This window comes from Oncorhynchus keta, unplaced genomic scaffold (assembly GCF_023373465.1).
Source record: "Oncorhynchus keta strain PuntledgeMale-10-30-2019 unplaced genomic scaffold, Oket_V2 Un_contig_1990_pilon_pilon, whole genome shotgun sequence".
Classification (NCBI taxonomy): Eukaryota; Metazoa; Chordata; class Actinopteri; order Salmoniformes; family Salmonidae; genus Oncorhynchus; species Oncorhynchus keta.
This window is the reverse complement of record NW_026281727.1, coordinates 76,648-95,000: the sequence shown is the minus strand read 5'-3', so window position 1 is coordinate 95,000 and position 18,353 is coordinate 76,648. Positions and strand designations below refer to the sequence as shown.

At 39.3% G+C, this 18,353-nt stretch overlaps 1 protein-coding gene across 1 annotated transcript in view; it reads right to left on the bottom strand.

Moving 5' to 3' along the window:
• The window catches only part of LOC127920557 (protein diaphanous homolog 3-like), a gene marked incomplete at its 5' end in the record, with an annotated part of 110,593 nt that overhangs the window by 60,857 nt on the left and 31,383 nt on the right, over window positions 1–18,353 (bottom strand). The window contains one exon of the mRNA XM_052504624.1: window positions 87–225. Coding sequence (XP_052360584.1) covers window positions 87–225 — 139 coding nt within the window. The remainder of the gene's footprint in view (window positions 1–86; window positions 226–18,353) is intronic.

Sequence of the window (18,353 nt, the reverse complement as noted above, 5' to 3'; positions counted from 1 at the left end):
GATCAGCCATACATTGCGTAGATATTGGCTGAGATCAGCCATACATTGAGATATCTGTGTTGAGGAGGTCGGTGGTTCATCGTTACCTGCGTTGACCTCCAGCAGTCTCCTCTTCTTCTGTTGCTGTCTCTCCTGCTTCTCTCTCTCCGCCTTCTCCTTGGCCACCCACGCTCTCCTCTGTTTCTCCTCCGCCTCTCTCCTCCTCACGTTCTCCTTCAGCGCTTGCTGTGGGAGGGAAGAGAGAGAGAAGTAGTGAGAGAGAGGCAGAGAAAGAGAGAGGCAGAAGGAGAGAGAGGCAGAAGGAGAGAGGCAGAGAGAGAGAGAGAGAGAGAGAGAGAGAGAGAGAGAGAGAGAGAGAGAGAGAGAGAGAGAGAGAGAGAGAGAGAGAGAGAGAGAGAGAGAGAGAGAGAGAGAGAGAGAGAGAGATGGATGGGGAGAGGAGAGAGAGATAAGAGAACAGAGTAATGATATGTGTGGCCCATCTCAGACAGCTGCCAAACCTAGACATCTTTACCAGCCACCATTACCAGAAGATTACACAGTTCAGCTTCATCTCCAACTCCCTCAGACAACACACTAAAACAGGCTTCAGACTCAGAGAGAGGGAGAGGCTGGGGTAGGAGAGAGGGAGAGGCTGGGGTAGGAGAGAGGGAGAGGCTGGGGTAGGAGAGAGGAGAGGATGGGGTAGGAGAGAGGGAGAGGGATGGGGTAGGAGAGAGGGAGAGGCTGGGGTAGGAGAGGGGAGAGGATGGGGTAGGAGAGAGGGAGAGGATGGGGTAGGAGAGAGGGAGAGGCTGGGGTAGGAGAGAGGGAGAGGCTGGGGTAGGAGAGAGGGAGAGGATGGGGGAGGAGAGAGGGAGAGGATGGGGGAGGAGAGAGGGAGAGGCTGGATTAGGAGAGAGGGAGAGGATGGGTTAGGAGAGAGGGAGAGGCTGGGGTAGGAGAGAGGGAGAGGCTGGGGTAGGAGAGAGGGAGAGGATGGGGTAGGAGAGAGGGAGAGGATGGGGTAGGAGAGAGGGAGAGGATGGGGTAGGAGAGAGGGAGAGGCTGGGGTAGGAGAGAGGGAGAGGATGGGGTAGGAGAGAGGGAGAGGATGGGGTAGGAGAGAGGGAGAGGCTGGGGTAGGAGAGAGGGAGAGGCTGGGGTAGGAGAGAGGGAGAGGATGGGGGAGGAGAGAGGGAGAGGATGGGGGAGGAGAGAGGGAGAGGCTGGATTAGGAGAGAGGGAGAGGATGGGTTAGGAGAGAGGGAGAGGATGGGGTAGGAGAGAGGGAGAGGCTGGGTTAGGAGAGAGGGAGAGGCTGGGTTAGGAGAGAGGGAGAGGATGGGTTAGGAGAGAGGGAGAGGATGGGGTAGGTGAGAGGGAGAGGCTGGGGTAGGAGAGAGGGAGAGGATGGGTTAGGAGAGAGGGAGAGGCTGGGTTAGGAGAGAGGGAGAGGCTGGGTTAGGAGAGAGGGAGAGGCTGGGGTAGGAGAGAGGGAGAGGATGGGGTAGGAGAGAGGGAGAGGATGGGGTAGGAGAGAGGGAGAGGCTGGGGTAGGAGAGAGGGAGAGGCTGGGTTAGGAGAGAGGGAGAGGATGGGTTATGAGAGAGGGGAGAGAGAATGAGGCTGGGTTATGAGAGAGGGAGGGAGAGAATGAGGCTGGGTTATGAGAGAGGAGGGAGAGATAATGAGGCTGGGTTATGAGAGAGGAGGGAGAGATAATGAGGCTGGGTTATGAGAGAGGGGAGAGAGAATGAGGCTGGGTTATGAGAGAGGTGGAGACAGAATGAGGCTGGGTTATGAGAGAGGGGGAGAGAGAATGAGGATGGGTTATGAGAGAGGGAGGGAGAGAGAATGAGAAATGATAAAGAGAAAAGGAGAGAGCGAGGAGATGAGAGATAATGATAGAGAGAGAGAGACAGAGATAGAGATAGAGAGAGAGAGAGACAGAGAGAGAGACAGAGAGAGAGAGAGACAGAGAGAGAGAGAGAGAGAGACAGAGAGAGAGAGAGAGAGAGAGAGAGAGAGAGAGAGAGAGAGAGAGAGAGAGAGAGAGAGAGACAGAGAGAGAGAGAGAGAGAGAGAGAGAGAGAGAGAGAGAGAGAGAGACAGAGAGACAGAGAGAGAGAGAGAGACAGAGAGAGAGACAGAGATAGAGAGAGAGACAGAGCGAGAGAGAGAGAGAGAGCAGAGAGAGAGAGAGAGACAGAGAGAGAGAGAGACAGAGAGAGAGAGAGAGAGAGAGAGACAGAGAGAGAGAGACAGACAGAGAGAGAGACAGAGAGAGAGAGAGACAGAGCGAGAGAGAGACAGAGACAGAGAGAGACAGAGAGAGAGAGAGAGACAGAGAGAGAGACAGAGAGAGACAGAGAGACAGAGAGAGAGAGAGAGAGAGAGAGAGAGACAGAGAGAGACAGACAGACAGACAGACAGAGAGAGAGAGAGAGAGAGAGAGACAGAGAGAGAGACAGAGAGAGAGAGAAAAGAGACAGAGCGACAGAGAGAGGCAGAGAGAGAGAGAGAGAGACAGAGAGAGAGAGAGAGAGAGAGACAGAGAGAGAGAGAGAGAGAGAGAGAGACAGACAGAGAGAGAGAGAGACAGAGAGAGAGAGAGCGACAGAGAGAGAGAGAGACAGAGAGAGAGAGAGAGAGAGAGAGACAGAGAGAGAGAGAGCGATAGAGAGAGAGAGAGCGACAGAGAGAGAGAGAGCGACAGAGAGAGAGAGAGAGAGAGAGACAGAGAGAGAGAGAGAGAGCGACAGAGAGAGAGAGAGAGAGACAGAGCGACAGAGAGAGAGAGGAGGACGAGGCCTCATTATACTGTGTTCTGAGTCTGTTATGGACACTTAAAGATGTTCTAGCATCCCAAACAGAGACCCTATTCCCTATGTAGTACACTACTTTTGACCAGGTACCATTTGGAACTAGTCAAAAGTAGTACACTACGTAGGGAATAGGGTATATTTGGAATGCACACTATGTGAGGTGAGAGTATGTTGCATTTACTCTCCTCTGCTCTCCTCTCTCAGACCATTAACATCTGGTGAGTCTGGTTAGGAATACATCATACTCTATGGTAGAAGCAGCAGAGAAGACGAGTTTGCTGGGAGATGTCTGCGACCTGATGAGAACCAGAATGACAGGAAACATCTGCCCCACTGTGGCCTGCCGGCCTGTCACTCAGACACTCTCCTGTCACATAATACACACGTCCCTCTCCGTTTTATCCCGGGTCTTCTCTAAGTGACACAGGCCAGACGACAACAGGAGGCCCGGCAGAACACTGTCACACTGTCACATTTAGCTGTGTCTACCTCACTGTGGCAGATACAGACACTCACAGGTGTGTTTGTCTAGAGAGAGAGAGAGAGAAAGGGTTTCAGTCGGAGAGACAGAGGGTCAGTCAGAGAGACACGAGGGTCAGTCAGAGAGACAGAGGGTCAGTCAGAGAGAGACAGAGGGTGAGTCAGAGAGAGACAGAGGGTCAGTCAGAGAGAGACAGAGGGTCAGTCAGAGAGAGACAGAGGGTCAGTCAGAGAGAGACAGAGGGTCAATCAGAGAGACAGGGGGTCAGTCAGAGAGACAGAGCGCCAGTCAGAGAGAGACAGAGGGTCAGTCAGAGAGAGACAGAGGGTCAGTCAGAGAGAGACAGAGGGTCAGTCAGAGAGAGACAGAGGGTCAGTCAGAGAGAGACAGAGGGTCAGTCAGAGAGAGACAGAGGGTCAGTCAGAGACAGAGGGTCAGTCAGAGAGAGACAGAGGGTCAGTCAGAGAGACAGAGGGTCAGTCAGAGAGACAGAGGGTCAGTCAGAGACAGAGGGTCAGTCAGAGAGAGACAGAGGGTCAGTCAGAGAGACAGGGGGTCAGTCAGAGAGAGACAGAGGGTCAGTCAGAGAGACAGAGGGTCAGTCAGAGAGAGAGAGGGTCAGTCAGAGAGACAGAGGGTCAGTCAGAGAGAGAGGGAGGGTCAGTCAGAGACAGAGGGTCAGTCAGAGAGAGACAGAGGGTCAGTCAAAGAGAGACAGAGGGTCAGTCAGAGAGAGACAGAGGGTCAGTCAGAGAGAGACAGAGGGTCAGTCAAAGAGAGACAGAGGGTCAGTCAGAGAGACAGAGGGTCAGTCAAAGAGAGACAGAGGGTCAGTCAGAGAGAGACAGAGGGTCAGTCAGAGAGAGAGGGTCAGTCAGAGAGAGACAGAGGGTCAGTCAGAGAGACAGAGGGTAAGTCAGAGAGACAGAGGGTCAGTCAGAGAGACAGAGGGTCAGTCAGAGAGAGACAGAGGGTCAGTCAGAGAGAGACAGAGGGTTAGTCAGAGAGAGACAGAGGGTCAGTCAGAGAGAGACAGAGGGTCAGTCAGAGAGACAGAGGGTCAGTCAGAGAGAGACAGAGGGTCAGTCAGAGAGAGACAGAGGGTCAGTCAGAGAGAGACAGAGGGTCAGTCAGAGAGAGACAGAGGGTCAGTCAGAGAGAGACAGAGGGTCAGTCAGAGAGAGACAGGGGGTCAGTCAGAGAGAGACAGGGGGTCAGTCAGAGAGAGACAGAGGGTCAGTCAGAGAGACAGAGGGTCAGTCAGAGAGACAGAGGGTCAGTCAGAGAGACAGGGGGTCAGTCAGAGAGAGACAGAGGGTCAGTCAGAGAGACAGGGGGTCAGTCAGAGAGAGAGAGGGTCAGTCAGAGAGACAGAGGGTCAGTCAGAGAGAGACAGAGGGTCAGTCAGAGAGACAGAGGGTCAGTCAGAGACAGAGGGTCAGTCAGAGAGACAGAGGGTCAGTCAGAGAGACAGAGGGTCAGTCAGAGAGACAGAGGGTCAGTCAGAGAGAGACAGGGGGTCAGTCAGAGAGACAGAGGGTCAGTCAGAGAGACAGAGGGTCAGTCAGAGAGAGACAGAGGGTCAGTCAGAGAGAGACAGAGGGTCAGTCAGAGAGACAGAGGGTCAGTCAGAGAGAGACAGAGGGTCAGTCAGAGAGAGACAGAGGGTCAGTCAGAGAGAGACAGAGGGTTAGTCAGAGAGAGACAGAGGGTCAGTCAGAGAGAGACAGGGGGTCAGTCAGAGAGAGACAGAGGGTCAGTCAGAGAGACAGAGGGTCAGTCAGAGAGACAGAGGGTCAGTCAGAGAGACAGGGGTCAGTCAGAGAGAGACAGAGGGTCAGTCAGAGAGACAGGGGGTCAGTCAGAGAGAGAGAGGGTCAGTCAGAGAGACAGAGGGTCAGTCAGAGAGAGACAGAGGGTCAGTCAGAGACAGAGGGTCAGTCAGAGACAGAGGGTCAGTCAGAGAGACAGAGGGTCAGTCAGAGAGACAGAGGGTCAGTCAGAGAGACAGAGGGTCAGTCAGAGAGAGACAGGGGTCAGTCAGAGAGACAGAGGGTCAGTCAGAGAGACAGAGGGTCAGTCAGAGAGAGACAGAGGTCAGTCAGAGAGAGACAGAGGGTCAGTCAGAGAGAGACAGGGGGTCAGTCAGAGAGACAGAGGGTCAGTCAGAGAGAGACAGAGGTTCAGTCAGAGGGTCAGTCAGAGAGAGACAGAGGGTCAGTCAGAGAGAGACAGAGGGTCAGTCAGAGAGAGACAGGGGGTCAGTCAGAGAGAGACAGAGGGTCAGTCAGAGAGACAGGGGGTCAGTCAGAGAGAGACAGAGGGTCAGTCAGAGAGACAGAGGGTCAGTCAGAGAGACAGAGGGTCAGTCAGAGAGACAGGGGGTCAGTCAGAGAGAGACAGAGGGTCAGTCAGAGAGACAGGGGGTCAGTCAGAGAGAGACAGAGGGTCAGTCAGAGAGACAGAGGGTCAGTCAGAGAGAGACAGAGGGTCAGTCAGAGAGAGACAGAGGGTTAGTCAGAGAGAGACAGAGGGTCAGTCAGAAAGAGACAGGGGGTCAGTCAGAAAGAGACAGGGGGTCAGTCAGAGAGAGACAGAGGGTCAGTCAGAGAGAGACAGAGGGTCAGTCAGAGAGACAGGGGGTCAGTCAGAGAGACAGAGGGTCAGTCAGAGAGAGACAGAGGGTCAGTCAGAGAGAGACAGAGGGTCAGTCAGAGAGACAGAGGGTCAGTCAGAGACAGAGGGTCAGTCAGAGAGACAGAGGGTCAGTCAGAGAGAGAGAGGGTCAGTCAGAGAGACAGAGGGTCAGTCAGAGAGAGACAGAGGGTCAGTCAGAGAGACAGAGGGTCAGTCAGAGAGACATAGGGTCAGTCAGAGAGAGACAGAGGGTCAGTCAGAGAGACAGAGGGTCAGTCAGAGAGAGAGAGGGTCAGTCAGAGAGACAGAGGGTCAGTCAGAGAGACAGAGGGTCAGTCAGAGAGAGACAGAGGGTCAGTCAGAGAGACAGAGGGTCAGTCAGAGAGAGAGGGGGTCAGTCAGAGAGAGACAGAGGGTCAGTCAGAGAGACAGAGGGTCAGTCAGAGAGACAGGGGGTCAGTCAGAGAGAGACAGAGGGTCAGTCAGAGAGACAGAGGGTCAGTCAAAGAGACAGAGGGTCAGTCAAAGAGACAGCGGGTCAGTGGCTGAATTGTGTATTAAAGCTATGGTCAGTGGGGTCAGTGGAGACTCCATTATAGAGCTGGCTGAATAGTGTATTAAAGCTATGGCCAGTGGAGACTCCATTATGGAGCTGGTTGAATAGTGTATTAAAGCTATGGTCAGTGGAGACTCCATTATGGAGCTGGCTGAATAGTGTATTAAAGCTATGGTCAGTGGAGACTCCATTATGGAGCTGGCTGAATAGTGTATTAAAGCTATGGTCAGTGGAGACTCCATTATGGAGCTGGCTGAATAGTGTATTAAAGCTATGGTCAGTGGAGACTCCATTATGGAGCTGGCTGAATAGTGTATTAAAGCTATGGTCAGTGGAGACTCCATTATGGAGCTGGTTGAATAGTGTATTAAAGCTATGGTCAGTGGAGACTCCACTATGGAGCTGGCTGAATAGTGTATTAAAGCTATGGTCAGTGGAGACTCCATTATGGAGCTGGCTGAATGGGAGGAGGTTCTCTATGATTTAATACAGAAGCTGCTGCTTTGATCGCCACACCGTTCAACACTGTGACTCACACACAGTAGCTTTAACACTCACACACAGTAGCTTTAACAATCACACACAGTAGCTTTAACCCTCACACACAGTAGCTTTAACACTCACACACAATAGCTTTAACAATCACACACAGTAGCTTTAACACTCACACACAGTAGCTTTAACACTCTGACTCACACACAGTAGCTTTAACACTCACACACAGTAGCTTTAACACTCACACACAGTAGCTTTAACACTCACACACAGTAGCTTTAACACTCACACACAGTAGCTTTAACCCTCACACACAGTAGCTTTAACACTCACACACAGTAGCTTTAACACTCTGACTCACACACAGTAGCTTTAACCCTCACACACAGTAGCTTTAACACTCACACACAGTAGCTTTAACACTCACACACAGTAGCTTTAACACTCACACACAGTAGCTTTAACACTCAATCCGAAGATAGACATTTACAGTGGGTGGTTGTGCACGCGCACGCACGCACGCACGCACACACACACACACACACACACACACACACACACACACACACACACACACACACACACACACACACACACACACACACACACACACACACACACACACACGCTATGAGTCTTCAGCAGCTCATTTATTCAACCAGATGACAGTGATTTATTTTGTATTGTAAATCAGATGTACCGTCATCCTTCTAGCCGGGTAGAGAAGAAGACCAGAGTTTATCTTGGTTAATATTCAGCATTATTATTAATAAAATAAATGCTTCTAGTCGGGTAGAGAAGAAGACCAGAGTTTATCTTGGTTAATATTCAGCATTATTATTAATGAAATAAATGCTTCTAGTCGGGTAGAGAAGAAGACCAGAGTTTATCTTGGTTAATATTCAGCATTATTAATGAAATAAATGCTTCTAGTCGGGTAGAGAAGAAGACCAGAGTTTATCTTGGTTAATATTCAGCATTATTAATGAAATAAATGCTTCTAGTCGGGTAGAGAAGAAGAACAGAGTTTATCTTGGTTAATATTCAGCATTATTAATGAAATAAATGCTTCTAGTCGGGTAGAGAAGAAGACCAGAGTTTATCTTGGTTAATATTCAGCATTATTAATGAAATAAATGCTTCTAGTCGGGTAGAGAAGAAGAACAGAGTTTATCTTGGTTAATATTCAGCATTATTAATGAAATAAATGCTTCTAGTCGGGTAGAGAAGAAGAACAGAGTTTATCTTGGTTAATATTCAGCATTATTAATGAAATAAATGCTTCTAGTCGGGTAGAGAAGAAGACCAGAGTTTATCTTGGTTAATATTCAGCATTATTATTAATGAAATAAATGCTTCTAGTCGGGTAGAAAGAAGACCAGAGTTTATCTTGGTTAATATTCAGCATTATTAATGAAATAAATGCTTCTAGTCGGGTAGAGAAGAAGACCAGAGTTTATCTTGGTTAATATTCAGCATTATTATTAATGAAATAAATGCTTCTAGTCGGGTAGAGAAGAAGACCAGAGTTTATCTTGGTTAATATTCAGCATTATTATTAATGAAATAAATGCTTCTAGTCGGGTAGAGAAGAAGACCAGAGTTTATCTTGGTTAATATTCAGCATTATTATTAATGAAATAAATGCTTCTAGCCGGGTAGAGAAGAAGACCAGAGTTTATCTTGGTTAATATTCAGCATTATTATTAATGAAATAAATGCTTCTAGTCGGGTAGAGAAGAAGACCAGAGTTTATCTTGGTTAATATTCAGCATTATTATTAATGAAATAAATGCTTCTAGTCGGGTAGAGAAGAAGACCAGAGTTTATCTTGGTTAATATTCAGCATTATTAATGAAATAAATGCTTCTAGTCGGGTAGAGAAGAAGACCAGAGTTTATCTTGGTTAATATTCAGCATTATTATTAATGAAATAAATGCTTCTAGTCGGGTAGAGAAGAAGACCAGAGTTTATCTTGGTTAATATTCAGCATTATTAATGAAATAAATGCTTCTAGCCGGGTAGAGAAGAAGACCAGAGTTTATCTTGGTTAATATTCAGCATTATTAATGAAATAAATGCTTCTAGTCAGGTAGAGAAGAAGACCAGAGTTTATCTTGGTTAATATTCAGCATTATTATTAATGAAATAAATGCTTCTAGTCGGGTAGAGAAGAAGACCAGAGTTTATCTTGGTTAATATTCAGCATTATTATTAATGAAATAAATGCTTCTAGTCGGGTAGAGAAGAAGACCAGAGTTTATCTTGGTTAATATTCAGCATTATTATTAATGAAATAAATGCTTCTAGCCGAGTAGAGAAGAAGACCAGAGTTTATCTTGGTTAATATTCAGCATTATTATTAATAAAATAAATGCTTCTAGTCGGGTAGAGAAGAAGACCAGAGTTTATCTTGGTTAATATTCAGCATTATTATTAATGAAATAAATGCTTCTAGTCGGGTAGAGAAGAAGACCAGAGTTTATCTTGGTTAATATTCAGCATTATTAATGAAATAAATGCTTCTAGTCGGGTAGAGAAGAAGACCAGAGTTTATCTTGGTTAATATTCAGCATTATTATTAATGAAATAAATGCTTCTAGTCAGGTAGAGAAGAAGAACAGAGTTTATCTTGGTTAATATTCAGCATTATTAATGAAATAAATGCTTCTAGTCGGGTAGAGAAGAAGAACAGAGTTTATCTTGGTTAATATTCAGCATTATTAATGAAATAAATGCTTCTAGTCAGGTAGAGAAGAAGAACAGAGTTTATCTTGGTTAATATTCAGCATTATTAATGAAATAAATGCTTCTAGTCGGGTAGAGAAGAAGAACAGAGTTTATCTTGGTTAATATTCAGCATTATTATTAATGAAATAAATGCTTCTAGTCGGGTAGAGAAGAAGAACAGAGTTTATCTTGGTTAATATTCAGCATTATTAATGAAATAAATGCTTCTAGTCGGGTAGAGAAGAAGACCAGAGTTTATCTTGGTTAATATTCAGCATTATTATTAATAAAATAAATGCTTGTAGCCGGGTAGAGAAGAAGACCAGAGTTTATCTTGGTTAATATTCAGCATTATTAATGAAATAAATGCTTCTAGTCGGGTAGAGAAGAAGACCAGAGTTTATCTTGGTTAATATTCAGCATTATTATTAATGAAATAAATGCTTCTAGTCGGGTAGAGAAGAAGAACAGAGTTTATCTTGGTTAATATTCAGCATTATTAATGAAATAAATGCTTCTAGTCGGGTAGAGAAGAAGAACAGAGTTTATCTTGGTTAATATTCAGCATTATTAATGAAATAAATGCTTCTAGTCGGGTAGAGAAGAAGACCAGAGTTTATCTTGGTTAATATTCAGCATTATTATTAATGAAATAAATGCTTCTAGTCGGGTAGAGAAGAAGAACAGAGTTTATCTTGGTTAATATTCAGCATTATTAATGAAATAAATGCTTCTAGTCAGGTAGAGAAGAAGACCAGAGTTTATCTTGGTTAATATTCAGCCAAAATAAATGAGTTTATCTTGGTTAATATTCTGCATTATTATTAATGAAATAAATGCTTGTAGCCGGGTAGAGAAGAAGACCAGAGTTTATCTTGGTTAATATTCTGCATTATTATTAATGAAATAAATGCTTCTAGTCGGGTAGAGAAGAAGACCAGAGTTTATCTTGGTTAATATTCAGCATTTTTAATGAAATAAATGCTTCTAGTCAGGTAGAGAAGAAGACCAGAGTTTATCTTGGTTAATATTCAGCATTATTATTAATAAAATAAATGCTTCTAGTCGGGTAGAGAAGAAGACCAGAGTTTATCTTGGTTAATATTCAGCATTATTATTAATAAAATAAATGCTTCTAGCCGGGTAGAGAAGAAGACCAGAGTTTATCTTGGTTAATATTCAGCATTATTATTAATAAAATAAATGCTTCTAGTCGGGTAGAGAAGAAGACCAGAGTTTATCTTGGTTAATATTCAGCATTATTAATGAAATAAATGCTTCTAGTCGGGTAGAGAAGAAGAACAGAGTTTATCTTGGTTAATATTCAGCATTATTAATGAAATAAATGCTTCTAGTCGGGTAGAGAAGAAGACCAGAGTTTATCTTGGTTAATATTCAGCATTATTAATGAAATAAATGCTTCTAGTCGGGTAGAGAAGAAGAACAGAGTTTATCTTGGTTAATATTCAGCATTATTAATGAAATAAATGCTTCTAGTCGGGTAGAGAAGAAGAACAGAGTTTATCTTGGTTAATATTCAGCATTATTAATGAAATAAATGCTTCTAGTCGGGTAGAGAAGAAGACCAGAGTTTATCTTGGTTAATATTCAGCATTATTATTAATGAAATAAATGCTTCTAGTCGGGTAGAGAAGAAGACCAGAGTTTATCTTGGTTAATATTCAGCATTATTAATGAAATAAATGCTTCTAGTCGGGTAGAGAAGAAGACCAGAGTTTATCTTGGTTAATATTCAGCATTATTATTAATGAAATAAATGCTTCTAGTCGGGTAGAGAAGAAGACCAGAGTTTATCTTGGTTAATATTCAGCATTATTATTAATGAAATAAATGCTTCTAGTCGGGTAGAGAAGAAGACCAGAGTTTATCTTGGTTAATATTCAGCATTATTATTAATGAAATAAATGCTTCTAGCCGGGTAGAGAAGAAGACCAGAGTTTATCTTGGTTAATATTCAGCATTATTATTAATGAAATAAATGCTTCTAGTCGGGTAGAGAAGAAGACCAGAGTTTATCTTGGTTAATATTCAGCATTATTATTAATGAAATAAATGCTTCTAGTCGGGTAGAGAAGAAGACCAGAGTTTATCTTGGTTAATATTCAGCATTATTAATGAAATAAATGCTTCTAGTCGGGTAGAGAAGAAGACCAGAGTTTATCTTGGTTAATATTCAGCATTATTATTAATGAAATAAATGCTTCTAGTCGGGTAGAGAAGAAGACCAGAGTTTATCTTGGTTAATATTCAGCATTATTAATGAAATAAATGCTTCTAGCCGGGTAGAGAAGAAGACCAGAGTTTATCTTGGTTAATATTCAGCATTATTAATGAAATAAATGCTTCTAGTCAGGTAGAGAAGAAGACCAGAGTTTATCTTGGTTAATATTCAGCATTATTATTAATGAAATAAATGCTTCTAGTCGGGTAGAGAAGAAGACCAGAGTTTATCTTGGTTAATATTCAGCATTATTATTAATGAAATAAATGCTTCTAGTCGGGTAGAGAAGAAGACCAGAGTTTATCTTGGTTAATATTCAGCATTATTATTAATGAAATAAATGCTTCTAGCCGAGTAGAGAAGAAGACCAGAGTTTATCTTGGTTAATATTCAGCATTATTATTAATAAAATAAATGCTTCTAGTCGGGTAGAGAAGAAGACCAGAGTTTATCTTGGTTAATATTCAGCATTATTATTAATGAAATAAATGCTTCTAGTCGGGTAGAGAAGAAGACCAGAGTTTATCTTGGTTAATATTCAGCATTATTAATGAAATAAATGCTTCTAGTCGGGTAGAGAAGAAGACCAGAGTTTATCTTGGTTAATATTCAGCATTATTATTAATGAAATAAATGCTTCTAGTCAGGTAGAGAAGAAGAACAGAGTTTATCTTGGTTAATATTCAGCATTATTAATGAAATAAATGCTTCTAGTCGGGTAGAGAAGAAGAACAGAGTTTATCTTGGTTAATATTCAGCATTATTAATGAAATAAATGCTTCTAGTCAGGTAGAGAAGAAGAACAGAGTTTATCTTGGTTAATATTCAGCATTATTAATGAAATAAATGCTTCTAGTCGGGTAGAGAAGAAGAACAGAGTTTATCTTGGTTAATATTCAGCATTATTATTAATGAAATAAATGCTTCTAGTCGGGTAGAGAAGAAGAACAGAGTTTATCTTGGTTAATATTCAGCATTATTAATGAAATAAATGCTTCTAGTCGGGTAGAGAAGAAGACCAGAGTTTATCTTGGTTAATATTCAGCATTATTATTAATAAAATAAATGCTTGTAGCCGGGTAGAGAAGAAGACCAGAGTTTATCTTGGTTAATATTCAGCATTATTAATGAAATAAATGCTTCTAGTCGGGTAGAGAAGAAGACCAGAGTTTATCTTGGTTAATATTCAGCATTATTATTAATGAAATAAATGCTTCTAGTCGGGTAGAGAAGAAGAACAGAGTTTATCTTGGTTAATATTCAGCATTATTAATGAAATAAATGCTTCTAGTCGGGTAGAGAAGAAGAACAGAGTTTATCTTGGTTAATATTCAGCATTATTAATGAAATAAATGCTTCTAGTCGGGTAGAGAAGAAGACCAGAGTTTATCTTGGTTAATATTCAGCATTATTATTAATGAAATAAATGCTTCTAGTCGGGTAGAGAAGAAGAACAGAGTTTATCTTGGTTAATATTCAGCATTATTAATGAAATAAATGCTTCTAGTCAGGTAGAGAAGAAGACCAGAGTTTATCTTGGTTAATATTCAGCATTATTATTAATAAAATAAATGCTTCTAGTCGGGTAGAGAAGAAGACCAGAGTTTATCTTGGTTAATATTCTGCATTATTATTAATGAAATAAATGCTTGTAGCCGGGTAGAGAAGAAGACCAGAGTTTATCTTGGTTAATATTCTGCATTATTATTAATGAAATAAATGCTTCTAGTCGGGTAGAGAAGAAGACCAGAGTTTATCTTGGTTAATATTCAGCATTTTTAATGAAATAAATGCTTCTAGTCAGGTAGAGAAGAAGACCAGAGTTTATCTTGGTTAATATTCAGCATTATTATTAATAAAATAAATGCTTCTAGTCGGGTAGAGAAGAAGACCAGAGTTTATCTTGGTTAATATTCAGCATTATTATTAATAAAATAAATGCTTCTAGCCGGGTAGAGAAGAAGACCAGAGTTTATCTTGGTTAATATTCAGCATTATTATTAATAAAATAAATGCTTCTAGTCGGGTAGAGAAGAAGACCAGAGTTTATCTTGGTTAATATTCAGCATTATTATTAATAAAATAAATGCTTCTAGCCGGGTAGAGAAGAAGACCAGAGTTTATCTTGGTTAATATTCAGCATTATTATTAATTAAATAAATGCTTCTAGTCGGGTAGAGAAGAAGACCAGAGTTTATCTTGGTTAATATTCAGCATTATTATTAATAAAATAAATGCTTCTAGTCGGGTAGAGAAGAAGACCAGAGTTTATCTTGGTTAATATTCAGCATTATTAATGAAATAAATGCTTCTAGCCGAGTAGAGAAGAAGACCAGAGTTTATCTTGGTTAATATTCAGCATTATTATTAATAAAATAAATGCTTCTAGTCGGGTAGAGAAGAAGACCAGAGTTTATCTTGGTTAATATTCAGCATTATTAATGAAATAAATGCTTCTAGCCGGGTAGAGAAGAAGACCAGAGTTTATCTTGGTTAATATTCAGCATTATTATTAATGAAATAAATGCTTCTAGTCGGGTAGAGAAGAAGACCAGAGTTTATCTTGGTTAATATTCAGCATTATTATTAATGAAATAAATGCTTCTAGTCAGGTAGAGAAGAAGAACAGAGTTTATCTTGGTTAATATTCAGCATTATTAATGAAATAAATGCTTCTAGTCGGGTAGAGAAGAAGAACAGAGTTTATCTTGGTTAATATTCAGCATTATTAATGAAATAAATGCTTCTAGTCAGGTAGAGAAGAAGAACAGAGTTTATCTTGGTTAATATTCAGCATTATTAATGAAATAAATGCTTCTAGTCGGGTAGAGAAGAAGAACAGAGTTTATCTTGGTTAATATTCAGCATTATTATTAATGAAATAAATGCTTCTAGTCGGGTAGAGAAGAAGAACAGAGTTTATCTTGGTTAATATTCAGCATTATTAATGAAATAAATGCTTCTAGTCGGGTAGAGAAGAAGACCAGAGTTTATCTTGGTTAATATTCAGCATTATTATTAATAAAATAAATGCTTGTAGCCGGGTAGAGAAGAAGACCAGAGTTTATCTTGGTTAATATTCAGCATTATTAATGAAATAAATGCTTCTAGTCGGGTAGAGAAGAAGACCAGAGTTTATCTTGGTTAATATTCAGCATTATTATTAATGAAATAAATGCTTCTAGTCGGGTAGAGAAGAAGAACAGAGTTTATCTTGGTTAATATTCAGCATTATTAATGAAATAAATGCTTCTAGTCGGGTAGAGAAGAAGAACAGAGTTTATCTTGGTTAATATTCAGCATTATTAATGAAATAAATGCTTCTAGTCGGGTAGAGAAGAAGACCAGAGTTTATCTTGGTTAATATTCAGCATTATTATTAATGAAATAAATGCTTCTAGTCGGGTAGAGAAGAAGAACAGAGTTTATCTTGGTTAATATTCAGCATTATTAATGAAATAAATGCTTCTAGTCAGGTAGAGAAGAAGACCAGAGTTTATCTTGGTTAATATTCAGCATTATTATTAATAAAATAAATGCTTCTAGTCGGGTAGAGAAGAAGACCAGAGTTTATCTTGGTTAATATTCTGCATTATTATTAATGAAATAAATGCTTGTAGCCGGGTAGAGAAGAAGACCAGAGTTTATCTTGGTTAATATTCTGCATTATTATTAATGAAATAAATGCTTCTAGTCGGGTAGAGAAGAAGACCAGAGTTTATCTTGGTTAATATTCAGCATTATTAATGAAATAAATGCTTCTAGTCAGGTAGAGAAGAAGACCAGAGTTTATCTTGGTTAATATTCAGCATTATTATTAATAAAATAAATGCTTCTAGTCGGGTAGAGAAGAAGACCAGAGTTTATCTTGGTTAATATTCAGCATTATTATTAATAAAATAAATGCTTCTAGCCGGGTAGAGAAGAAGACCAGAGTTTATCTTGGTTAATATTCAGCATTATTATTAATAAAATAAATGCTTCTAGTCGGGTAGAGAAGAAGACCAGAGTTTATCTTGGTTAATATTCAGCATTATTATTAATAAAATAAATGCTTCTAGCCGGGTAGAGAAGAAGACCAGAGTTTATCTTGGTTAATATTCAGCATTATTATTAATTAAATAAATGCTTCTAGTCGGGTAGAGAAGAAGACCAGAGTTTATCTTGGTTAATATTCAGCATTATTATTAATAAAATAAATGCTTCTAGTCGGGTAGAGAAGAAGACCAGAGTTTATCTTGGTTAATATTCAGCATTATTAATGAAATAAATGCTTCTAGCCGAGTAGAGAAGAAGACCAGAGTTTATCTTGGTTAATATTCAGCATTATTATTAATAAAATAAATGCTTCTAGTCGGGTAGAGAAGAAGACCAGAGTTTATCTTGGTTAATATTCAGCATTATTAATGAAATAAATGCTTCTAGCCGGGTAGAGAAGAAGACCAGAGTTTATCTTGGTTAATATTCAGCATTATTATTAATGAAATAAATGCTTCTAGTCGGGTAGAGAAGAAGACCAGAGTTTATCTTGGTTAATATTCAGCATTATTAATGAAATAAATGCTTCTAGTCGGGTAGAGAAGAAGACCAGAGTTTATCTTGGTTAATATTCAGCATTATTATTAATGAAATAAAACTCCTCGTTGTAGTGATGGATCACCACTTGTTGTCTTTTCTATTAATGAAATCAGACACGTTAGGAAAGTATTCAGACCCCTTTAGGTAATCTATTATAGAATAAGGCTGTAATGCAAAACAGAATGTGGAATAACTAGTAGGGGGGGGAAAGGGTCTAAATACTGATCCCAGAATGCACTGTACTAACATTGTGTTTTTGGCTCAGGGCATTTTGGGAAAGGAGGAATCTGAACCTATAGCAGAAAAGGTCAAGGTGATGCATGTCCTGCTTCTACGTGGTCCTTCTGTAGCTCAGTTGGTAGAGCATGGCACTTGTAACGCCAGGGTAGTGGGTTCGATTCCCGGGACCACCCATACGTAGAATGTATGCACACATGATTGTAAGTCGCTTTGGATAAAAGCGTCAGCTAAATGGCATATATATTTTTTTTTTTTATTTTTTTTTATTTTATTTTTTTTACGTATATAACACAACTATATATACATATATATATATATATACAGAGTCTTCTACGTATATAACACAACTATATATACATATATATATATATACAGAGTCTTCTACGTATATAACACAACTATATATACATATATATATATATACAGAGTCTTCTACGTATATAACACAACTATATATACATATATATATACAGAGACTTCTACATATATAAAACAACTATATATATATATATATATATATATATATACAGAGTCTTCTACGTATATAACACAACTATATATACATATATATATATATATATATACAGAGTCTTCTACGTATATAACACAACTATATATACATATATATATATATACAGAGTCTTCTACGTATATAACACAACTATATATACATATATATATATACAGAGACTTCTACATATATAAAACAACTATATATATATATATATATATATATATATATATATATACACACAGAGTCTTCTACGTATATAAAACAACTATATATATATATATATATATATATATATACACACACACACAGAGTCTTCTACGTATATAAAACAACTATATATATATATATATATATATATATATATACACAGAGTCTTCTACGTATATAAAACTATATATATATATATATATATATATATATATATATATATATATATACACACAGTCTTCTACGTATATAAAACAACTATATATATATATATATATAGAGTCTTCTACGTATATAAAACAACTCTATATATATATATATATACACAGAGTCTTCTATGTATATAAAACAACTATATATATATATATATATATATATATACAGAGTCTTCTACGTATATAAAACAACTATATATATATATATATATATATATAAAGAGTCTTCTACGTATATAAAACAACTATACATATATATATATACAGTCTTCTACGTATATAAAACAACTATATACATAATATATATATATATATATATACACAGTCTTCTATGTATATAAAAAAACTATATACATATATATATATATACAGAGTCTTCTACGTATATAAAACAACTATATACATATATATATATACAGAGTCTTCTACGTATATAAAACACCTATATATATATATATATATATATATATATATACACAGAGTCTTCTACGTATATAAAACAACTACATATATATATATATATATATACACAAAGTCTTCTACGTATATAAAACTATATATATATATAGAATTATATATATACATATATAGAAATATATACATATATAGAAATATACAAATATATAGAATTATATATATACATATATAGA